The 24,637-nt window shown below is 43.1% G+C and overlaps 1 protein-coding gene across 2 annotated transcripts in view; it reads right to left on the bottom strand.

Annotated features, from left to right (window-relative positions):
- The window catches only part of FKBP15 (FKBP prolyl isomerase family member 15), a 29,889-nt gene extending 5,325 nt beyond the window's left edge, over positions 1 to 24,564 (bottom strand). Inside the window, exons 1-24 of one of the 2 annotated variants that reach the window (XM_075716384.1) lie at positions 24,506 to 24,564; positions 22,834 to 22,943; positions 22,426 to 22,516; positions 21,715 to 21,784; positions 20,331 to 20,405; positions 19,112 to 19,210; positions 18,483 to 18,632; positions 17,436 to 17,504; positions 14,197 to 14,340; positions 13,585 to 13,730; positions 13,055 to 13,103; positions 12,258 to 12,377; positions 11,898 to 11,997; positions 11,048 to 11,151; positions 9,334 to 9,427; positions 8,382 to 8,491; positions 7,863 to 7,973; positions 7,105 to 7,199; positions 6,295 to 6,397; positions 2,609 to 2,780; positions 1,968 to 2,104; positions 1,483 to 1,638; positions 617 to 769; positions 159 to 251 (exon numbers count right to left, since the gene is read on the bottom strand). In XM_075716384.1, coding sequence (XP_075572499.1) covers positions 159 to 251; positions 617 to 769; positions 1,483 to 1,638; positions 1,968 to 2,104; positions 2,609 to 2,780; positions 6,295 to 6,397; positions 7,105 to 7,199; positions 7,863 to 7,973; positions 8,382 to 8,491; positions 9,334 to 9,427; positions 11,048 to 11,151; positions 11,898 to 11,997; positions 12,258 to 12,377; positions 13,055 to 13,103; positions 13,585 to 13,730; positions 14,197 to 14,340; positions 17,436 to 17,504; positions 18,483 to 18,632; positions 19,112 to 19,210; positions 20,331 to 20,405; positions 21,715 to 21,784; positions 22,426 to 22,516; positions 22,834 to 22,943; positions 24,506 to 24,564 — 2,610 coding nt within the window. Of the gene's footprint in view, positions 1 to 158; positions 252 to 616; positions 770 to 1,482; positions 1,639 to 1,967; positions 2,105 to 2,608; positions 2,781 to 6,294; positions 6,398 to 7,104; positions 7,200 to 7,862; positions 7,974 to 8,381; positions 8,492 to 9,333; positions 9,428 to 11,047; positions 11,152 to 11,897; positions 11,998 to 12,257; positions 12,378 to 13,054; positions 13,104 to 13,584; positions 13,731 to 14,196; positions 14,341 to 17,435; positions 17,505 to 18,482; positions 18,633 to 19,111; positions 19,211 to 20,330; positions 20,406 to 21,714; positions 21,785 to 22,425; positions 22,517 to 22,833; positions 22,944 to 24,505 lie in introns of those variants that run through there. The other variant, XM_075716386.1, reaches the window with a different exon arrangement.
- Between the last annotated feature and the right edge of the window lie 73 nt (positions 24,565 to 24,637).

The following is a 24,637-nucleotide window of genomic DNA, read 5'->3' as shown; positions in this document are numbered from 1 at the left end:
ATCATAGGACCTGTTCTGGTTTGCTGGAAGCAACATGAAGTTATTCCTCCCCTCCCATATTCTGGAACTCGTGTTCCTGTTATTCTGGACACAGGTAGCCTGAGGCTAGTGATTACTGCACTCCAGTTCATATTCAGCTGCTGTGTTATTCCCTTTACCTTCTCTTTGATAGGCTCTAGTTGCTCCAAACGTTGCTGAAACTCAGACAATTTTTGCTCTTCTGCTTTTTTTGAGTGTTTTAGTGCTGCAAGCTGAAAGACAAAGAACTAGAGCCCATCAGTTTACAGCCCCTTTCAGTGTCACCCACTTCAAAACAGTTTCTGCTCAAAAACAGTCACTCAGAACAGTGCAGATAGGCAGAAGAGATTGTAGCTGTTGCTTTAGTCCAGGACTGACATCATCTTGGCTCTCCCTCATTCAGAGCTGCAGTAGTAAATTCACTAGCCCACCAACCCACTGTAACAGATGCAAGTACGGATGCATTCTGTGGACAAGACCAAATTCCGTAACAGTCAAGAAATTAAAAAGTCAAGCCACAATTAGGCAGGACAGGACTGTTGGTTACAGTTACTGGTTATTTGGAATTACACTTCAGCAATGAAGAACGGCCCTTTACCTTCTCTTCCAGCTGGGACACCTGCTGCTGCAGGGAATCTCTCTGCTCACACACCTCCTGGTACTGTCTAACATGCTGCTCCTTGGCAGAGGCCAGCGTACGTTCACATTTGGCTTCCCACTGGGATTCCAGTTCTGCCTGGATGAGTGACAGCTGCCCATCATGTAAGAGAGATCATTAGGAACACACACACACAATCTGTATTTGCACAACATATGGCTGAAAGCTTGGGGCTGGACAACATCTCCTGTCCTAGGCTGGAATACCTACATGCAGGTGGCAGCCCTGCAGCTGCCTCCAGCTCCTGCCCACACTGCTCAGAGTTCAATTCCGGCCACAATCCCTCAGGCAGGCCTGAAGGTCTGGCTCAGATTTCAGATCTCTCAGCATGTTTCTAAGCAGTCTTTCACTCATCAGCAGTCTTTTATTCTTCTCTCTACTATGAACTCAATTGGGTGCCTCTCCTTTCCTCAATTTGACACACTCTTTTAACAGTCTAAATCTGATGCTGCATGCCAGCCTGCATCAATGCTGCATTAATGCTGCACCAAAACTCTGCAGCCACGTCAGTGGCCTGTGATTTGAGTCAGAGAACAACTGGGACCTAGCAGCCTTCCTGCCTACTCAAATTGTGCACTTCCTTAGAAAGACATCAGTGTAAATCCCGAAGTCAGAAGCACGGCCAGCAAACACCAGCAAAGACATTTAGAAAGACAAAGTGAACTCTGTGTTAAAGTTAACCCCTAAAATCAATTGGATAATTTTTTCATTCTTCCACTACCTGAGCATTTTCACAACTATTTCCTACCTGTAGGTTCCTACAAGCCTTCCAGACATTTGTTGGAGAAGCTCCTGTGACTCCTCACCTGCTCTGCTGCTGCCTGGTCAGTTGAAGTCCGTGCCTTTTTCAGCAACTGTCGAAGCTTGTCCAATTCCTGCTGGTATGATCTGCGTATTTCTTCCATCTCTTCCTCTGCTTGAGCTTTCTCTGAGAGGGATTTCTTCTTCCTCTCTGCAAGATTCTGCAATACAGAACAGTACATAGAATAGGTCAGACTGCACCAAAGTAGCATCTCTTTCTCGTGAGAAAGAGCTTCTTTGAGCAGGGAATCTTATCACTTTAAAATCAAGCTGAGATTATTTTAGAGGTAGGAAGGTTAACATATTACTGGCTAAGACATTTAAAAAAAAAAAATCACATAAGCATAAAGGATCCACCAGCACAGAGAACTTTGCCTGCGGATGAGTCAAGGTTTACCCAACTTGCATATTTACAAGCAAGAATGTTGGGTTAAATTTCAGCAAACAACTGAAACCCTGCATCTCTCTGTAATGCTGGCACTGGACATACCCTTTCAAGAGTCTCCTTTTCCACTTTTAGGTCCGTTAGCTCTTCTTCCAATGCTTTAATCTTCATGTCCAGCTGTTTGCGGCTCTGCTTCTCAGCTTTGAATCTAGTCTGAGTGTCCTCAGAGGCTTCGTGGAGCTCTGCAAGAATACACTTTACTGTGGGTTTCAGTGTTACACATATTTCAGGTTAGCGCATTTGGGGGCTGATGGGAAGGAACACTGTCTCTTGCACAATGAAATCAACAACACAGCTTGCACCTGTAGTGGGAACTACAATTTATCAAGAGCCTCTTCTGTGAAATGGCAATGCTTATACCACAGCTTTTACCTCAACTTTTCAACCACTGGAATATCTCTGGTTCCTCTACAAGACGTTAGACAGTAATGCAAAGAGATTGCTTCTGCAAAAGGCATCCCTGTGCCAGGATGATTTTTTCCAGCCCACTTTTCTTTTAGTAGTAACAAGGATGCATGTACCCCTCACACATTTCAGTGCATCAATATCCTTCTTTGATACCCTTGTGACTGATCCTAGGGAAAGCTGGAATAGATAATCCAGAAGAAAGGAAAAACCTATGACTTATAAAAGAGGAAAAAGAATGACATAAGGAGCTCTCATGGAACAGGTACAAGAAGCCTTACCTGCTAACTGCGCTTGCAGTTTGTTGAGCTGCGTCTCATGTCGCTCTGCCTCCTGCAGGGCAGCAGACAGCTGTTTCCGCAGGTCCATTTCCTTCTTCTGGTGGGCAGTCAACTCCAGCTGCAGTTGGGAAACTTGTGCTGTGGCAGCTGCTAACTCCTCTGCAACTTTGGCCTGTATCACAAGATGGAGCAGGGAAAAGGGAGGAAAAAAAGGATACGTGAGAGTGAGGAGGCACCACAACTGTTCTCACAGGAAGAGCTGATAAGGTACTGGAGACCTTATCAGGGAAGTGCTGGGATCCAGCACCTCAGAGACATCTCCAAATTGAAGAGGTAATGGTAACTTTTTTGCCATGTTACTACGAGTTGTTTGGTTGTAACCTGTCCAGACAGACTAGAAAGTTGCACAAGGCCACCAACAACCTCATCACCACATTAGTTCAACTTGGTGAGTTTTCCTGAAAAGCTTAAATGTGTTTTTAAGACTAGTACCAGCACCTGGTGGTTCTGTTCAGAGTTTTCAGGCTATGACAACACCTATCCAAGTAAAAGCCTGGGCTCCAACATCTTCTCTTCAATAAACTTACAAATCACTGAAAAGCTACACAAAACGTAGGCTTGTTCCAGCCAAAAGAGCACCTTTCCTCCAGAGCACACAGCACATAGTCACCCTGAGGTGCCCGCACAGGCAAGGCCGTCATTTTGGAGCATAGTTCTCACAGTAACTTGTTGACCTGTTCAGATTTAGTATTGCTCAAAGTCAGTGACTCATGTAAAACCAGGTACCAATACAGTTAGACAACTTGTAAACAGTATGTTAGGAGAGGCTCAAGGCATCAAGACAAAGACACAAAGTCAAGTTCCCAATCTTGTTGCATGACACACAAAATTCAGAGGATGCTCTGCAAAGACAGAACTACACCCGTCAGAAGACCTCACTTGCTGCAGGGAATACCTAAACAGCTTCTCTATCTATGCCTACATTCAGGCTCCCAACAGGCTTTCACGTTCTTGTAACTGATAAGTTCAGAAGAACTGGAGTTTCTCTCTGCTTTATCCCCATAAAAGAACTAAAGCGTTTCTCTTCAGACTAAGACCACCACCTTCTGGCTGTGAGAAGAGCTGTGAGCAAAATTGTTCCAACTATGGTGAGGATGAGTATGTGCTGACCTTGAAGGCTGGGATACCACACCATTAATTTTAAAGAGGCGGCAGCATTTCAACAGAGACTGGCTAAACCGGATCTGCTTTCCTATCACGTTTCGATAAATGTCTCACTGCAGTTCAAAATACTAACTCCTAGCATGCTAAAAACAAAACAAAACCCCACACCATATCTAAAGGTTATTTTAACACTTGCCTTTGTCTTTAATGTCAAATAAAGAAAAATAAAAAGGAAATCTTTAGCCAGGAACTGTTACTAGATTTAAGTTTCTGCAGTGAATGCTTCATATCTATACTAGCTCAGCTCCAGCTTCCAGCTTTCAGGTACCAAGAATCTCATGTGATCGGTATCTGCTCTGACAATTACATGTCCTGTTTCTCCCGTGGGGGAGGTGAAATGAGCAGCAATGTGACAAAGTTCTTTGAAAGGGCTCCCCAAGAAAGAGGGGGCCAGTGGCTACACTGCCAGTTATAGAGCCCTTTTCCAAGTTAAGATCCATGCTAATTCAAGATCTGAGGCAATTCTTTTAATGCCAATCATCTTCTAGCTAGTTCAAGACGAAGCTGGGCTGGCACTATCTAGGGCACAATTATCTATCACCTACACAGTCAGCAGACACACTGCCTCACCTGGTCCCAGCCCCGATCCACTGGCAGCATGTGCTAGGAAGAAAAAGCAGTGACAGGAAACAGGAAGAGTTAACACCACAACTTGAAAGGCAGAGGCATTAATCATCATCAGAAAAGCAAAATGCTTCATTACAGGAGCCTAAGGCATGCCAGAGAAGCCATTATTCCAAGAACTGTAAAAGCTTAGACAGAAAAAGGTAGTGAAGCCTGGCTTAAAAAGAAAGAAGCTAAAGGTATGCTTACAGGTACATTACACACCACAGATGTAGGAGCAGTCCTACACGTGACTACCGTTTCAACGCACTGGAGAGTGTGGAGTATCACCTATTATGGTACACAAAGCCTTCATCAAAAGCTGTGACTTGCTCTGCCAGGGTCAAAGATCTACAACCCAAAAGCAGCAAGCTACTAACTAATACCTCTTCTCAGTGATCCTGGGTACAGATGCCTGGCCTGTATCACAAAATAAATGGCGAGTCCCTATTTTTAAGTAAAGAATAGATAAAATAGCTTAAAATTCTCTTCCCTGATTCTGTCTGTCCATAGTAACCTCACAGCAATTGCAGTCACAGAGCAAGCTAGGTTACATAAAAGGAAGAGGAAATAATACCAGCCCTCATTTACAGTCAATACTCTCACAAAACTAGGGGAAATCTTCTCCAGTGCAAGTCATGGCTTTTCTGGTCTTAGCCTGAAGTCTATTCCTGTAGTAGTGTTATCACCTAGGCAGTGACTGCTGAATCAAGTGGAGTCCTGTTGAAGATGAGGCCCAAAAGATTCCTGAAGATCATATCTTGTACTTCCAAAAGATGCTTCCTCCCCAAGGTACTTATCACGCAAGCTGGATGTTGTGCTCACTGACATAAAGGAATTTTATTTATTATTTCAATCTGACTTATTCCTGGTTAGAATCTCTCACACTCCCTACTTATTATGGGTATCTGACCTGGGCACTCAGCAGAAAAATACAGCTCTCCTTCATTGTCTGCTCACACCAGCATACAATTATCAGCTGTATATTGCTCTATTCTTTGGCACACTTGCCAGCATACTTTGGAAAGCTGTACTTTCTGTCATTTTTAGGTGCACTGAGTTACGGTTCTCATACAGAGCAAGCATTTATCATCTCATATTTGAACTGGAGAGATACACAACTGGTGCAAGACTGAATTTGGAGTAATTTAAGAAGCCAGTGCTTGAGAAAGCATAGAAGACACTGCAGTTGCAGACCTCAAAGCTAGCCTACCTGGGCTAGGCTGTCATGAGTGAACATTACAGGATATGCAGCCATGCGTAAGTGCATTTATCTGGTTTGAAAGCTATTTCCCAATAGCCTTCCCACTGTGCTTTCACAAAAGCACAATATGTTATTGGTAGAAACAACCAGCTTTTGATTAGTATATAAAAAAAGTATAAAAAAGTGCAATGAAGAAACTCTAGTAGGAAATAATTTTTCTTATAGCTACATTCACTCTGCATCAGATAAACAGAAGGAATAAAAAAACCTTCTGAAATTGCCAGTGTGACTAAATGAACAAAGTACATTTTCAACCTGACAAAGCCCTGTGATACACACAATTCCTCAACATGTTGGCCATATACTGACAAAATTAACAATAAATCACTTTCCTGTAAGATAAGAATATTCAAGCTACAACAGCATAAAGATCTACATTTATATCCTCTGTGCTGCTATTGTTATGAAAGCCATGAAAATATTCAAATTGTTTCTCAAAACATCTTTCAAAACATAAGTTCAGAACTGCAGTTGTCTTGTAAGAGAACCGACTTCAGACTTTATGAACAAGGCTTCAGCATGTTTTAGTGCAACAAGCAGCCCCTTTTCCTGGCTGCAGCTACAGGTCTATGGCTCTGCTCATTGTCACCATTACCTTCTCCTGTTCTGCATGCAACACTCTTGCCTGTGTGTTTTCATTTGTTGTTTGCAGCGAATGGTTCCTCTGCTCCATCAGCAAGTTACTTTGTTCAACATACCTGTGAACAGGGGAAGACTGCATGAACATTTATGTAAATACATGACTGGGAGCAAAAGGCTCTGATAGAAAAGGTGATTATTTCAAAGCAGTTTTCCTCATGACAAGTCCCAGACAATTTTGCATGATCTCCTGCACTAAAAGCCTGATCTTAAAAGGGTGGAATCGGTATGCCTGGCACAGCAGAGATTTTATCAGTTTGGATAAGTGCTTTACCTCTTCGCAACAAATCTAATGTTCCTATCACACAGTCAAGAGTTTTGATAACCTGATAACCACTGACCTTTGCCATTTCCTTAAACAAGTTATTCCCCCTTCTTAAACTGAATGGAACACACACTCAACAGTGGAACTAGGGACAACACAACCCCCACAATTTCTTCTACCTTACTAAAAAGCTAACAAAAGTAAAGTAACTCCCAGAAGCACAGCAAGCATGCTCAAAGAAGACAGCATGAGCCTCTCCCCCCCACACTCTTCTACACATTAACATTTACAGTAAACCACAGTTTTGGAGATATGCCGGGGGGGGGTGGGGTGGGGGGGGTGGGATGGACACACGACCCCACACTTTTAATGCCTTAAAAAAAAAAAATGATATCAGAACATGTCTCCAACCTAAAGAACACCCCTCCTAGTTATGCCTAACCAAGTGTAAGCTAGAAAGTCTCTGCAGATGCAGAGAAGCTGTACCCTCCCACTCCTTACCTCTGATTCCGCTCAATTAACTCACTGATCTTCTCATTCTGCTCCTCAATCCGACTGCTCTTCTCAAATATCTCTTGCTTCAGTCTCTCATTCTCCTAAAGCATAGCCCAGCATGAACATTCATCTTACTCAGACTTCCTTGCAGCAGTACCTAAACCTTTATTTTGTACAGATGCAATACAGTGGTGAGACTTATCACCTGTGGTAACATCACAGGAAGGTACCGTACTACATTTAGCAGAAACCCTGGCATCGGACAGTGGTTGCCAAACTACATTCTAGAGAATATTTTGCCTGGTTGACTTTTTGACCCACAAACCCCAGGACTGTAAGGCTGCTGCCTAGAAAAACTACAAAACATAAGACTTAAGTAGTGCAAACCAGAAGTAGGTGGTTCTTGTGACACAGTAGTTCAGCTGTGAAACTCTATTCTGCTGGATGCTGTGGGTTAAGTCCATAACAGTTTAAAAGGCTGAATTTCTCTCACGTGAACCTTTTACCAAGGCCTATTAAATACCAGCATATCAACTCTGACTCGGAAAGTACCCAAACCACAAACTGCTTTTTTTGAGGGGCAAGAAGTGGAAATCATTGTATATCTCATGCTCTTACCTAGGCAGCTGTTTTTGGCCACACAAAAACAGAACATATGGGTGGATGGACATTTGGACCAAGCCAGTACAGCTATCCTCACTAGGAATAACACAGTGTGCTCTAGTTCCTTGTGGAAGTAGTCAAATAAGGCTGTCCATGCTCACCTGGATTATGCGCTGGATATTGCTCATGATCATGGAGGCTTCCATAGTAACAGAGGAGATACCAGGCAGTAGTGAGCTGTTACCGGTGTTTTGTTTCTTCAACTCCTCCACCTGCAGGGATAAGCCATTCTTAAGCTAGATGCAATTAATTTATGGGTGTAGGTAAGAGTCAGAGATTTGCAAAGATCCATTTCACTGTTCCATCTGATCAGCTGTAGGGTATATGCTACTGTATCAACCGTGAGACCTTCTGAAGGGCAGTGAATCTCTCCAAACAAAATGCATCGTATGACACTTAAGACAGTAAGAGACAGCACCTTCGCTCAAGCCTAGTCTTAGCTTTTTAATAGTAGCTGAATTGCTGCCACTTCAAGGTCTGATAATACCGGAATTTTCCTTGAGTTGGTACATCACTTCCAAACTTAATGCAGGCATTTAAATAGAGCCAACTCCTCAGACTAGATTTGGAGACCAAATAGCAGTAACATTGTTAACGAACCTGTCTATGTCATACATTACCTTGGCAGCCAGATGATCCATTTTATCTACTACTTTGCTAACAGCCATTCGGATTTCAGTGTTATGCTGCCGAGCTTCTGTCATCAAAAAGGAAGTAACATCCCCGGGTGCTTGAATGGAAAGGAGAGCGAGCTATAGTCACAAGGGGAAAATGCCTGCATACAGACCTATCAAAAGCAATGCTTAGCAGTTCAAAGCTTGCCAGATAGGACAGCCACTCTCTTCCCAGAAATAAAAGTGACATGGTATCTGGAAAACTAATAAAATAGGTATTTTCCAAATAACATGAATAGGCAGGTTTATGACTACAGGAAATTCTTGAGCCACCTGACAGCACTTAGGTCAACAAGAGGGAAGCCCCCAGACACACTAGAACAGTACACAAAGAGGTACAATCAAACAATAGGAATGAAGGATGGCTTTTGAAACTCTGAACTGAAAAAAACGTGCTCCAAGAAAGGTTCAGCTATACTCAAGTCATCACCAACAAGGATTCTTTTTATCTTTTTTAAATGATTCCTTAAATGCCTTTTGCCCTCCTTAGATTGTGCCTTTTTTGGGGGCTACATCCTCCCACTTAGTAAACGCCCCTGTATGTACTCTTAAATTCTTTCCCTGGCTGGTAGAATAGCTATTTACTATTACAGTTATATTTATAACTGGAAGCACCAGCTATAAAATACCTTTAGTAATACACAGCCTTGGGAATACACCTAGAAATTCCCTCCCCTTTCACACAGCATGACGTTCCTTAAGGTAAGAAAAAGATAGATATTTATTGGGAAATGTTTGCCCCTATTTGGTATAAAAAAAAAATAAGAATTTGTGAAACAGCATGACATTACAGACAAAATGAACATGTATGCTACCATTGCTACCTAAATTATCATTATAAACAGTTTACTGCAGGTACTGCAGCCTTCTGAAAAGCGCATACTTTTTTTAAACATACCTTGGTAAGGTGCAGGATACATCTGTCCTACAGGCTGGAGCTGAGAAGCAGATGCAGCAGTTTGGGTGTAAGCAAATGCCATTCCTGGATATGCCTTGCAGAATAAGTTCAATAAATTAGAATAGGTTTTGATATTTCACCCCAACACACACACTTAATTTTCACGTTTTTCAAGCCCCAGAGCAATGATGATATTTGGAAAGAAAAGAAACAGAATTAGGGAGCAGGAAGTCAAATTACAAAACAGTCATAGTAAAGGGAAAAAAACCCAATGCCACTCTTCTTTCAAGGCTTAGATATGTGTTCCAGTTACCACAGCTTAGTAAATTACCTTATTTACCGAAGTATAAGCAAGAGCATATTACCCTACATTTTGAGAGGCAAAGATCAGCATAGGAACAGCTCACTGCAGCTTACTGGATGTGCAGTAATCTGAAGTTATGCTAACTTGAATGCAAGGCTATTGCAAGCAAAGGTTCAAACAGTGCAACGCAACTCTACTGCAACTTTACTGCCCAGTGCTCATCAGAAGCAGCTAAATAGACTGAGGAATGCATTAAATGCTAGGAGTACCTCACTCATATCAATTTACTCTCTCAGGCAAGGAAAAAAAAATTACAACTGGGGCCTAGTTTCTACAAGAATTCAGGACATCAGGGTCAAACTTTCAAAACAATATATCCAAATCACTGTCAGATTAAAACTTCACTTTAATGACTAGTTTCTATTTCATCAAACAGAAGAGCCTATCTTTTTTATCTTGTTACTTGCCACAACTTCCTCATTTTTAACACAAGGAAAATGCAAAGCCAAAGCACTGCACCAGGGTGGGGGGGTTGGTTTGTTGTGGCTTGGTTTAGTTTTGGGGGGGTTTTGTTTTGTGGGGGTTTTTGGGGGGCGGGGGGGCAGGTGGTCAGGTTTTTTTGTTTGGGTTGTTTTGTGTTCTTTTTTTTTTTAAAAAAAAAAAAACACATAGTGTTAGTATTCATTATCAAATACCTTTTTTCCTCTGCCTGGACCCTTTAAAAATAAACAGTGCTTTTACACAGTATAGGCCACTGTTTGATTCCTAAACCCTCCAGAAAATAGGTTAAGTGAAAATAACTACAGAAACCATAGAGCAATAAGCTTGGTTTTAGACTTCATAGAATTGTTTGTACAATAGCTTTGTACTAAGTCTTCACCACCTCATGTGGCAAATATATTGTGTGTTAAGCCCCCAAAGTTTCCTTGTTAGCAAGCGGATTGCATCACTTTACAGCAGCAGCACCACAAGCCTTTTAAAAGGATTATTCTTTTGCTGGATGAAAAAAGATGACCCATAAACATGTTAAGTGTGCAAATGAGCCCTCACAGAAAAACAGACCATGACCAAGAAAAATTTCAACTAAAATGCTTTTGTTTTCACCTGCTCTACAACTACTTGGAAGTTTTTATTTCATCCACCACAAAAGCAGATATTAAACAAACACTGATTAATTCTTAGTTCAACTTTAAGAAGCCATCAGCAGGCAGAAAATTAGCCCTTTTTGACTGAATTCTAAGAGGCATGTGATGGAAACCTGAGAATGCCAAAGCACAGTCACAAGAAGCAGCCTGGGATTCTCATGCTTACATGCTGCTATAGAGTCCTTGCTTCCAGCAATGGAGAAGACAGTAAGACTTATCAGAAAGAACAGAAGTGCCAATATTCTCCTTGATTCCATTTTGGTACCTGAAAACCCTGTGCTCCTCCAGGCAGAGCTGAATGGGGCTGGATCGTTGCAGGTATTAAAGCAGCAGAAGATACCGGGGGTATAGAACCAGATGCTTGAGGTACTGAAAGGGAAGAAAGAAATTCAGCATGCCATAAAGCAGCTAGAAATAATTTAAACTCACCCAGTGTGAAATGGCCAAAAAAGTCACTAAACAGACAAAAATTTAACACAAGCCTGTCTGCAGCCTTGTGAAAATTAAATCCAGTCAAACAAGTGATAAAAGGTCAAGAGTCATTTTCACAGAAATGTCACTTCTAGCTACATTTAGACAACCTCTTTTCATTCAAAGGTGGCTCTGAAGTTTACTGACACAAGATGTTACTCAGACCAACTGTAAAGACTGCTCAGCTGACCAGCAGCTGACATTACTGTTCAATCATGGGAAGACACATCAAGCCCACTCCAGAGCTGCCAGCCCTCTGATGCCCTTCGCTATTATTTCCATCATTTTCAAACAAAAAAAATTTCTGTTCACTAGGAAAAGATTTGTAACAGTTCCATTTACAAATCACATGTCCTAGAAATCTGTGCCACCACAGCACACATGACAGAGCAGCTCATGCACTGCAGCTGTTCTTCCTCAAGCAGTAATGTGTGCACAAGATCACAATGAAGACATACTCCAAGGACTTCAGTCTTGTGCTTTATGAATTGGTCTACCTTTGGATCAGCAAGTGTTATTAGAAGCTATCTGTCAGTTCCTATTTCAGTTCCTGAAAGGAAGCCTCCATTTGTACAGCCCTTGCGCATGAAGCCTGCAAGGAAATGAAATTTCTTATACCAGTCCCAGGCTTACCAGCACATTACCTTGTGTTGACACTGTGGGCAGTACTGCATGAGCTGACTGTGATGGTCTCATGGAAGATGAAGTCACTGGTTGTGCTGTCCCTCTCAGTGTATTTGGATCCTAAAAAAATTTCTGCATATTACAACAAATGCTAAAGAATGAGTGAACAGTTTGAACCCAAGATCACTTGAGACTAGGTATTATCCAGTTAACCCAACTGAACTAGGTAAGAACAGTGGAATCGTTAAACCCTTTTGCCACAGAAACAAGAGTATGCTTTCCCTGTACAAAGGGAGAGCTATTGCTACCGATTCTACTAATGAATTTGCAATGTAGAAAAAGCATCAAAAAAAGTCACACTTATGTGACTGGTGATGTACCTCTATTTCCGAGTCACTGGAGTCAAGTTGACTACCTGCTGTCCCAGCAAGGAAAGGCAGCATGGGCTGTCCCATTTTAGCCATCCGAGAAATTAGCTTTGCCTTTGCTACATCTGGATTCTAGAAGAAATGTTTGCAGTTACTCCTCCTTTGTCTCTCAGCCCAGGCTTTTCAGACATTAGACACATCTATCAGGATTACACTCTTCTAAATCACTGACTTAGTAATTCTGGTTCTTTCAATTTTTCAATGACCGTATGAAAAACTAATTTTCAAGCACACAAGTTAACACTGTGGATTTGTTAATCTGACTTGCTTTATATACTCTCCTTCTGGGATGACACTGCTGTAGTTACATAGAATATCTATCCCTGCACAAAACACAGCAACAGGAAGAAAACATGAATTAAGGAAGCTGCTTAGCAGCTTTTTCTATCCCGAGACACACACAGAGTCTTTTCATGTAGCTATATAAACTTACACTGAATGTCCCAATTACTCTTTGTTATCCATTTCAAATTTATTCATTTATCTGAGATGACAGCTAGCCTTGTGAGTATCCACACAGTCAAGGTAACTTTGCATTTCAGAATAGGAACTGGGACTGAGGTCCCTCATGTTCTGCTAATCCCTTCAAAAACAAGGCCCTAATCTGCTGTTAGTAAGGTGAACATTTGAAAGCGTCTTGCTTGCATGATGTTCACTTTATCTTCAGCAACACTGAATGCAGAGGTGAAACCAACCAAGTTTCCCTACTTAAGGCTTCAAATTAGTCAGGAAAAAACAGAAACACTTACTGCTAGCTGTTCACTGATGGAGTTTGATTTGGCCCGAACAGCTGGCTCCCTGAAAAGCCAAAAGGTGTATGTTGATATTGGAAGTTAACAAAGATGAAATTGAACTCCCTAAAAACTAAGACTGATTCATTTAGTTAATTTAAGCAACAAATGACAATGTAAAATTTGCAATTAAACAAATGAGCCATTACCTAAGACCAACTTATGACTATACTGCCACCTGAGATGAGAAAGCTGTTGTAGCAGTACCCATACAGCTTAATCACACCAGATCTCAGTAATGCTATAGAGGAATGACTTCTTCCATCTGTGCCCATTTCAATTTCTTTAAATCTGAAAGTCAGCATTCAAGCAGAAAGTTTCCTGCAAGTCTTGTTAGCAAGCATTCCTCTGCCACACCGATGGCACTAAGTTGGCACACAGAGGACCCACATTTGCCAAATGATGTGTTAATGCAGCACTGTGCCAGGTGTTTATGAGCATTGCCATCTTTTAATACAGCAAGTTGTGTTACCTGTGCTGCTTCTTACCCAGGCTTTGGAGGTATCGTAGATGGAGGCAATAAACCAGTGTCTGCAGACAAGCCATCTGAATTGGGTACTGGAGAAGGTGCAGGAGAATCCCTGGAACTAACACTCTGCCCATCCGAACCAGAGCATTCCTTTACCAACTTCACCTTAAAAAGCATGTAACAAAAAAAGATGTTTTTTCTGGGTTCCCAAAAGAGTTTTCAGCAACTCACTCACTTTTGATGACTACTCCTTTGTCAAGCTCATGCACTTCAAGTAAAAGCATACAACTGATTCAGAACTAGAGAAGCTGAGTCTTTAGATCCTGTCATCCCTCACTATGAGCATTTTGTTTTCTCAAGTGACTCACAAAGAAGACAATTAAAAGATCCCAAGACAGTTAGAACAGACATGTCTTAGTAAACAGCCTAGAGGGATTTTTTGGGTTTAGGGTTCTGTGGGTTGTTTTTTTTTTTAATTAAAAAGATAGGTATCTTCCTGAGGTATTTGGTTTGTAACAGTTGCTGAGCTGCAGTTCTCATGCCAACAGCAGGTTTTCACCTTGCGGACAGACGCTGCCACCCAAGAGCCACAAAGCAGATGTAAAATAAACGCTTGGCAGGAGACACTCACCCGCCTAACTTCCACCTCAAAAACTAAAGTAGAGTCTGGAGGGACACGGCCAGCCACTCCCTGAGCCCCATAGGCCCATGCTGGAGGAATAATGAGATACCTTCGTCCTCCTTTCTTCATCCCCATCATTCCTTCTTCCCAGCCCTTTGATTTTCAGAGACACAAAAGAGAAAGCAAACAGTTTGATTAGGGACATTAGTTTTTTTTAATTACACTGATTAAGACTGCTTCAGGCCCCAGTTATAGAAGATTCAGAACACATATAGAGAGATTCTTGTAAAATCCTATTCATTTTCACTCTGCAGCACTAAACCTTAGTCTTACAAGTCATAATGGCCAATTATAAATTGCAACATTAACTTAAGAATCAAGATGCAGCTCCCGACATGTTCATAATGAAATCAAACAGATAGAGCAATCTCTAGCATGAAGGCTGCAGGCTTCCAGGTCTCTGTATGGTTACAGACACCTGGCTCAAGTTTTAGATACTGTAACTTAAGCAGCTATCATGGATCACACTGATATCCTGGAGGAAAGAACTGCATGCTGTGCTGCATGCACAAATTCTGCAGCTGCACGTCGCTTGCAGGGCGACCTCTCTCCATGTTCTGGGTAAGAACGGGACTCCATGTCATTGAGAGATCACTTCTGAATTGCTATAGTTAGATTTACAAAGCACCCACAGAAAACAGTTGTAGCAAAGGAGATTTAGAAATCAGAGCAATGCAAACTGTCAAATGGATGCCAGTATTTAACAGGATGACTACTACACCCAGGCAACATTAATAAGAAGATACATGTTAAAAAAATAAAGCAGAAAAATACTGCATCTTCAGTAAAGGAACTTGTAACAGGTCATATATGAATTACTCAGGTAATGGAAGTGACTTAAAAGCATCTCTGATTCACAACCTGATTTTATGGAAGGGAGTACCATGCCACCTGGACTGAAAAACTATTACAGTCAAAATGCTCATGATTTGACTTAGAGGGTAAAACCACTCTAGGCAGTATCTTTTACTAGACCATCCTAAAACTTGTCAGTTGTCTTCGCCCTCCCATGCCCTTCTCCCAGGTGTTGTATCAGAGCTATCTGATGCTCTGCTTCTGAAGCACAATGAGTGAGGAAGAATCATAGAATTGTTTAGGTTGGAAAAGTCCTTTAAGATCATCCAGTCCAACCATTAACCTAACATTACCAAGTCCACCACTAAACCAATTAAGGGTAGAGTAGCAATTTCATGTTTCCTGGCTTGGGGGCTGCATTATTTTTTAATGAAAGTGAAAACTAGGAATCATTAAGATTGGAAAGGATCTCTAAGATCATCAGTCCAACCATCAACCCGACACCACCATGCCTACTAAACCATGTCCTCAAGTGCCACGTCTACCCCTTTTTTGAACACTTCCAGGGATGGTGACTTCACCGCCTCTCTGGGCAGCCTGTTCCAATGCTTGACCACCCTTTCCGGGAAGAAACTTTTCCTAACATCCAATTTAAACCTCCCCGGCACAGCTTGAGCCCATTTCCTCTCGTCCTATCACTAACTACTTGGGAGAAGAGACCAACACCCACCTCACTACCACCTCCTTTCAGGGAGTTGTAGAGAGCGATAAGGTCTCCCCTCAGCCTCCTCTTCTCCAGGCTAAACAACCCCAGTTCCCTCAGCCGCTCCTCATAAGACCTGTGCTCCAGACCCTTCACCAGCTTTGTTGCCCTTCTCTGGACACGCTCCAGCACCTCAATGTCTTTCTTGTATTGAGGGGCCCAAAACTGGACACAGTATTCCAGGTGCAGCCTCACCAGCTCCAAGTACAGGGGGACAATCACCTCCTTGCTCCTGCTGGCCACACCATTCCTGATACAAGCCAGGATGCTGTTGGCTGCCTTGGCCACCTGGGCACACTGCCAGCTCACGTTCAGCCTGGCTGTCAACCAACACCCCCAGGACCTTTTCGGCTAGGCAGCTTTCCAGCCCCTCTTCCCCAAGCCTGTAGCGTTGCATGGGGTTGTTGTGACCCAAGTGCAGGACCCGGCACTTGGCCTTGTTGAACGTCATACAGTTGGCCTTGGCCCATCAGTCCAGATACCTCTGCAGGACCATCCTACCCTCGAGCAGATCGACACTCCCACCCAGTTTGGTGTCCTGTGCACATGCCTGTTGAGCACACTCCATATGAACCGCTCAGGTGAGTTTCCCGTTCCATTCAGCATTCTTCCCTGCCACTGATGGGATAGAGGAAAACACTACCTGTGCTCCTGATCCTGCAGCCAATCACCCCAGTGCCCTGAAGTCCCTTTTGATCACTTTTGGACTTCTCTCCGCAACCTCGTCACTGCCAACCTGTACAACCAGCAGCGGGTAATAATTGGAGGGCCGTACCAGATCGGGAAGTTTCTTAGTAATGTCCCTAACCTGGGCCCCAGGGAAGCAGCAGACTTCCCTGTGGGATGGGTCAGGACAGCATATTGGGCCCTCAGTTCCCCGCAGGAGGGAATCGCCTACGACAATTACCCTCCTTTTTTTCTTAACAGCGGCAGTCGTAATGCATGGGGCTGACTGACTCACCCTCAGCAACCCCCTGGCTGGACCTTCACCTCCCTCCCCACTTGCCTGGTCCTCAACTTCCAGAGCCCCATGTCTGTTATGTGAGGGCAACTGGGAAGGTGAGGGAGGCCAGGAGGGGATTCACCTGCCGCCCTGGGCAGGGACCCGTTTCCATTCCCCCCAGTCTCTTAGGTCCCCTCCTTCTGCTTGCTGGCAAGAGGGTAGGGGATCCTCTGCTCCTTGTGGGGCCTCCATCTGCTGCCTTGGCCCCAGGGATGGTAGGGTGCGGCTCCACCAATCTATCTCCCTCTCGCACTCCCTGATACTCCTTAGCCTTTAGAATCTGAAGTTGTTCTCAAATTGAAATCTTCCTTTAGAGATAGGGTACCCTGAGAACAAGGTAATGGATTAAGTGCCTTCCACAAAAACAAAGACAAAAAACCCAAAAGCCCCAGCTCTTGAAAACGGGAAGCTTCCTTTTTACCAAATAGGACAACTTCTTTCTAACACTGCCATTGAGGAGACTTGGCTATACTGTGCAAACTATGACGACAAAGTTTGAGTGAGTCACTGTTGCAGAGTGTTTTCTATCAAACAAAACATGTAACAGAAACAGCATATATGAATCCTGAAGATCTTCAGTAATTCATAGCTCTGAGACTTCAATTATTAAAGTGTCAGAGGTTCTACCTTGATGACCTTCCCAGATCCCAGCTTTAGCCGCAACAGCTTGTCTTTGTTAACATTTGAGTCAAACACCTAGAGAGTTGAACAAAAACACAAAATACATTAATTTCCCAACTGTTTCAAGATTCTGAATGCTACTTTACACATTCCATGAACTCTTAGAATCTCTTATGTGCTACTTCCAAAATTACTTCTCAACAGATGTAAGACAGAGCATGGCTAGACCTTCTATTCCATTGCACAGTGCAATTTCTTAAAGTGAGTAATAGCTGGAGACTCAGACTTTATAACTGCTTTGAGCTTGATGGTCAGGACAGGATGGGCCAAGTAAAACACTACATAACAGGCTTATATCAAGAAGCAACCAATGGTCTAGAAGTTTTGTATGTTAAACTAAGACATATGCAGTTGAACAAGTCTTTCAGGAGATTAGAAGTAGGCTCTGCTATGTACCATTGGTACATAGAGAGAAGCATGCCAGGCAGGCCAAGAAAAAGAAAAAAATCCCCTAAAGATTAAAAACAGAAAGCCCTTTTTTATAGCAAAAAGATTCAACTGCAGATGGATGCAAATGCAAAACCCTTTGCCATGAATTTTGCCAATAGTAAAACCAGTAGAAGTGTTTTAAAAGTAATGCTTTGAAACATCAAAGCATTTATTTTGCTAATAAGCAACCTGGATTGGACACAGCTATAGATGTAAAACCAATCTCATTCTTTTAACATTTGGAGATGTGCTTTGTGTCAGATAAGGCCTTCTTACCACTTCCCCAAGCCATTTCAAAGGAGCATAGCTAGGCTTCATTGTCCCTTCTCACCATTTTCATTAATGTGTGAGAGTGCCTATGAAAGTTAAAAGCATCTCAATCACCTCCTCCTGAACAGTAACGGAATCCCTTCTACAGGTAACACATGTGACCTCACTTATGGTGCCATCAGTGACTGAAAAAATACCTTTAACATCAGCACCAATACTATGCTAGATGTGGTAGGTTCCTTCCAGGGACTATCACGCTCACTTAATATTAGGAGGTAGCAGAAATGTTTTTACCTGTCCAAGCCCATTGTTCTGGAACAGCCAACCCGTATAGGCAATCTCCAGAGAGTCTCCTCCTTCTACTCCCTGCCCTTCTCCAAGAAGGAGATCCTGGTAGAGGACTGAATCAAGCACTGGGGAGCTGTTGCATTTGGCAATGCATACCTGCAGAAGGAAAGCCTATCAATGTCTCTGGCCATTAAAACAGAGTGGAAGTTCCACTACGATTCATTACAAATCTGATCCATTTCTTACTGTACTGATCAAGCCCAGGTTACAGATGCACTTAAGAGGTGTTCCATGTTTCCTTGTGCTGAATTTTGCTGAGCTATACAAGTAGTGAATACTTTCTGCTCTGCAGAACTGTTGGTCTTAAGGTAGTTGAGAATCTTGATTAAAAATCCCATCAGAAGTAACAGGCTCCCTGCCTCAGAGAGGCCTGTATCTAATGAACAAAACTCAGCCAGGCTCATCACAGATTTGCCTCAATCACAGTCATGCAGATACTCAAAGCAGAACTTCAATGAAAAACTACGACTGACTTACAATCTTTCAGCTATAAGGTGCTCTCAGAGATACACCTTGATTTGCCTATTGTTTTGAACAGGCCAGCAAGTCATACCTCACACAGATTAAGTAGTTACCTGTTTACTGAAATCCATTGCTGCCTTTTCTGAGTCAAACATGATGGACCAGTTTTGTCTCTGATCATCATAGAACGTACTGTAATTGTTGGGTTGAACCTGTGGGAAAGGAAATCAGTCCTATGTTATACATGGAAAGATGCATTCAACTAAAATAAAAAAAAAATCCACATCCAAAAGAAGCTTAAAATAAGAGCTACTGAAATTAAGCAGAGGCAGAGGAAGAATCTTGCTGTATTACCACCCAAGTCCAGAATGCACAGATTAGCTTTTATTTACATGCTCATTATTGTGGAAGAATTATTATAACTCAAAAACTTGAGCAAATATTAAGTTCTTCATAGATGCTGCAGCTTTCACAAGATGGTGAAAGCTTTCACAAGCTTCTTTGAAGCTAGGTTCTATAATATATACTGAGATTTTTAAGTGTAAGTAATCTACTTTTTGTAAGTATTGATTACATTTAGACTTCCAGAATCGATTGGAGGTGTTACTCCTTCCTCACTTCTAAAAATCCATGTCATCACCAGCTGAGTACATAACCCATTAATCTTTCAAAACGTGCTTATAAAACTAAAGCACAAGCTAGCATCCTGGTCAGAAATCTGGACTAAAATTCTACTATTTCAGAGTAGAATATCTATTTATCAAACCAAGAAATTTTATGTCACCTGATGACAAGCTAAGAGTACCAAATCAACACACCAATTTTTGAAAACTGGCAGAAAACATCCCATTTTAGGATTTACAATGCGCCAAATTGTTCTTATAAGCAGGAAAATGCTGAGTGTCAAATTTCTGAGAGAAAACATTTTGTTGCTGCCATTTCCTTCTGCTTGTTCAGGCATATTCTCTCAGTCACTTAACTACAAATTATTCGCAAGAGGAATTTTGTTGTTTCTATCCACTGTAGGACTGCAAAACTCAAAACATCTCCTCTGTGATCCAGAGGTAATAATATACCTCCTACAGTGTACAAACTTGCATTATGAAATCTACTGATGAAGTGCTCTGTGCTGTATTGCACAGTCTCTTGTGCAATACACATTAGGAGGAGGAGCAGAACAGCGCTCCTACTCACTGTGACACCTCTTGCTGTGTCAGTCAGATGTTTGATCTCAAAGGCTATAATCTAAGATTTAAGAAAGCATTTCAGAGTCAACTCCTGTTTGCTGTGAACAATACAGATCATTGGAAGCTTTCTCATCCAGAGTCTTACCGTGAATATGAAGCCTGGATGGATCCTTGCAGTTGCGATCTGTTGCTGCTGACTGATGTAAAGGAGGATCCTGTACTGGATTCCACAAGGAATTGGGCAGGGAAGAACAGCAAATAGCAGAAACTCAAAATATCTTCAATTCTAACGTGCTTTATCAGATTGTGAGCCTGAGGCTACAGTATTTATTTGCCAAATACACCTTGCCGCAGCATTTTTCACAGCAAAAATACTTAACGCAATTTTGTAATCTATTAAAAACCCTTGAAAATAGACAGGCTTTATTTAGCTACAGGAATAGAGCAATTCAAACTACATATTTTGCAGTAAGCAAGATGCTTTAACTATTTCCACATTTTTCACAGCTACTGTGTAAAAAGATGGTGCATTAACCCTTCAATACATAAAACTCATAATACATGGTATACAGACATAAAACAATTTAAAAGATTGAGTAATAGTAAGTTGGAGGGAGCTTTCCAAGTACTAAACAATGCAGATATAACATTATATTGACATATTTGGCTCTACTAGACACAATCTAGTAAGGAAAAGTGCTTTCCTTTATGTACCTATAGCAATGGCTTCTTCACTCAACACAGCTAGGTGGTGAACCGGGAGTAATCTGCTACTGTTCCCAGCTGTGCAGGTTGTGATATTACAAAGGCAGCCTGAGAAAGGCTGTGTGAGCTTCCTTCTGCTAGCCCTATCCTTCCCAGCTCCCCCATGAATGCCACACCTGAACACTGATCAGTGACTCAGGAATTAGTTTACTAAACTACTTTTTTTTTTGTTCTTGCCAAAGCAGAAGCAACTTAGTGAGACAACAAGAACTAAGAACCAGGGGGATACGAACACCATAAATACCAACACCAAGGACAGATCAGAGTATCTTTTAAACACACCAATTTACTGGGCACCCCAGTGCTGTGTTCTTAGATGAGTATTTGGGAAGAGAGATATTTTTGATACCAAAATAACAAAACTTACTAAACAACTTACTTAAACTGTACTACTGGACAAAATTTTGCTTTATATTGATTTCCACATGTACAGACTTGTGATCCGGTTGTCCAAAGACATTCTGACTAAACATCAAAATCACTTCCAGAAACATTAAAAAAGAGGTGCAGTGCCTGAAACATTGCAAAATATTTCAGGCACAAATTGTAAGAGATCTTACAAACTCATGGATTGCAGAAAAGAAAGATGTCACCAAGCTACATGGCTAAGCCATAAGTAAACCCAGGAGGGCAGGAAGGCATAAGCAGCAGTGGAACTAAGAACTCCAACATCAAAAGCAAAGACATTCTGGTGAGCTCAGAGAAACACTGCCTCATACCAGTGCACTTTCAGCATGAAAATGTTAAAGTGAAGTGTTTCTCACCTCTTTAGTAGCATGGTTTCCCACTACAGCTGCTCCATACTTGCCTTGCTTCAAGTACTGCCCATTTGTACTGGAAGACAAGCGAGATATTCAGCTGCAGAACAACCCCTGCCTCAGATTTCTCTCTACTGTTGCTGATCTTTTCTTCTTTAGAGTTCAGGTCCTTTTCCTCATGCCTAAACTGTTAGGCAGTCTTTCTTAGCTTAAAGACACTACAACTTTCTTGCTTGCCCACAGATTACAGGACTGTACATTATAGAGTTTGAGTTGAAAACTGCTCTCTTCCACAGATCCAGGGCAAATGAGTTTTTACATGATGGTGGTGTCAAATGGACGGAGAATTTTACTGCTGTCACTCTATGCCCATGCCTCAGTTCTCCACAAGGGAATGTATGAGACATAAGCATCTGACAGCTGCCTGGAAACAGGGCTAATGTCAGGCCAGCACCCCAGGACGCAATTCCCTGTAATGGCCAAATCCAGAACTTGCTATTTATTTGATAACTGCATAACCCTGAACTGCAGCACAATAACTGAAACTTTTTTTGAGCAGAAACTTGCATTGACTTGCAGCATTTCCACCATGCAGACATGTCTATAAACCAATGGTCTCCCCACTCATCAAAAAATATCTGCCCTCTGTGACTAGGTCTTAATCTCTCGGACACACAGATTCTAAAAGGTCATGCAGAAAACCACCACTGCACTTACTATCGATAAGCATGAACCGCGGTGGCCATGAACACTGATGGTGCTCCTGAAGCTGCTGGGGCCACAGGAGCCTTCTGGGCTGCCTGACCTGCTGAAGAATAAAAAGCAGAAATACCTGTCAGTGATACAGAACTGCCACATTTGCTGGCCAGTGACAATGCCACGACACATTCCTTCCCCCAAGGAAAAAATAACTCCAGAAGAGAGTGAAAACACAAAGAGTGATATTCCAAAGTCACTAAAGGCCTCTAGAGTAACCAGGTGCAGAGAGGGGACTAAAGGAAGAGAATATAATTAAAGAAAAGCTAAGTGAATTATTTGCGCTGCTGTTCTTCACAAAGGCCCTCATTCTCCCAGCAAGACACATGCTGTTAAGTTTTTTCCCCATGCTCAAGCCCAGTTACTTACCAGCTGCTGTTTGACCCTTCTTAGGCTGCTTTGGTGCAGTGTACTGGAAGAATTCATTTCCATGGCTTGAGACTGTTTGATCCAGACCAAAGAGAGAGGCCAATCTAGCACTAGAAAGAAAAGTTAATTAATTCACCTTATTCAACATGGGCTTTATAGGTAAGGAACACCATTAATTATAAGGTACATAAAATATAAAGTGTTTACCATCACTTTAGAGAGAAACAAAGGGATGCATGTTAAGCAGCTCTACACTAATTAGTCATTTAATTTTGACTAAGCAGAACTTGTAGATGAAGAGGCTGGGGTAAGCAGTACAACCATGTTTCATTTCCTCAAAAGCTACTCTAAGGAACAAACAAGTACTGAAGCTACACCAAAAAAGAAGTTACTTTAAAGCAATGACTAGGACTACCCTCATATGAAATAGTTGCTGAAAAAAACATGCAGCAACAGAGAAGCCACCATTCAGCACTAGAATTTTTCTTCTTGAAATGTCCAGGAAACTATTCTTCCATTAAGTTTTACAATGGTAGATGCTTTTCCATCAAAGGGCTGAAGCTTTAATGCTGCAGGCAAGCAGGTTATTCCTACAAGACATGTCATTTGCAGTTTTACTGCTTTAAGCCCATTTAAGCTCACCTACTCCTGGTGTCACGGGACAAGTGAATAATTCAAACTATGAAGCAGAATTCACAAAGGACAACACCACTGTCAGTGGACCTGCAGCACTTCACGTGAGATGCTTTAAAAATAACTATTTACTAAAAAGAGAGAGGATTAATTTACAAGACTTGTTAAACTGAAAATCCTTGAAGAGGGTGAGGAGTGAGCACAGATGAAATTACAAGTGCTGAGGAATCTTCAATTGGCAACAAGTTACACACTGTATGAAAACCTGAATGTGCTACACATTAAAATGATACCAACAAAAGTTGAAAGGTGCTGAACACGCTTGAAATAGCCATCCTTGTTTAAAAATCCCCCAGTCCAGCATTTTCAGGACCTCCCACTTCTACCCTTATTCAAGCAAAACCACCCCGTTTCTCTCACCCATCCTCTCCAGCACAAGCAGCAAGCCCCGAGCAGCCGCTCCTTCTCCTTCTGGAGGGCTCACGAAGGAAACCCTGCCCGGGTCTCCAGGCTGGCGGACTCAGGCCCCGGAGACCCCCGGGCCCAGGCTGCCGCACGCCTGCCTGCCTCCCGCCCCGCCGGCCAGACGGCGGGGCCCGCACGGAGCCCCCTCTGGCAAGCAGCCCCTTCCCGGGGGCACCGGGCTCCCCCTCCGCCCCCACCGAAGCGGGACAGGAGAGGGGGACACAGACGCGGCGCTAAATCCAGCCACGGAAGGACGGATCCTCGCCGTGGGCCCGACCCCGCCGGGTGCTTTTCGCCGACCGGAGAAGACCCCGCGGAGCCGGCAGCGGGGAGGGCTGGGGAGGGCTCCGCAGGGCCCCGCAGGGCCCGGGCCCGGCCGCCGCTCACCGGGCCCGGCAGGAGCGAGGCCCGGCCGTGGGCTGCGCAGAGAGCGGGAGGCCCGCCCGCGCGGGGCCCGACGCTCACCGCAAAGGGGCTTCGCCGGGGCCGCCGCCCCGCGGCCTGCCCGGGCCGCCGCCCCCTCGCAGCGGCGGGGAGAGAGTGGTAGCCCGGCTGCGCCCCGCCGGCCGCTCACCCGCTGGCAGGGGACAGGAAGTCCGCGTCGTCCTCCTCCGCCGCCGCCGCCCCGAACATGGTCACGGACCTGCCGCCGCCCCGCTATGTCGTGAACGCGGTGCCCGGCAGCGGAGCGCTTTCCGGCCGCGGC

This window comes from Pelecanus crispus, chromosome 9, assembly GCF_030463565.1.
Source record: "Pelecanus crispus isolate bPelCri1 chromosome 9, bPelCri1.pri, whole genome shotgun sequence".
NCBI lineage: Eukaryota > Metazoa > Chordata > Aves > Pelecaniformes > Pelecanidae > Pelecanus > Pelecanus crispus.
This window is presented reverse-complemented; position numbering and strand designations above follow the sequence as displayed.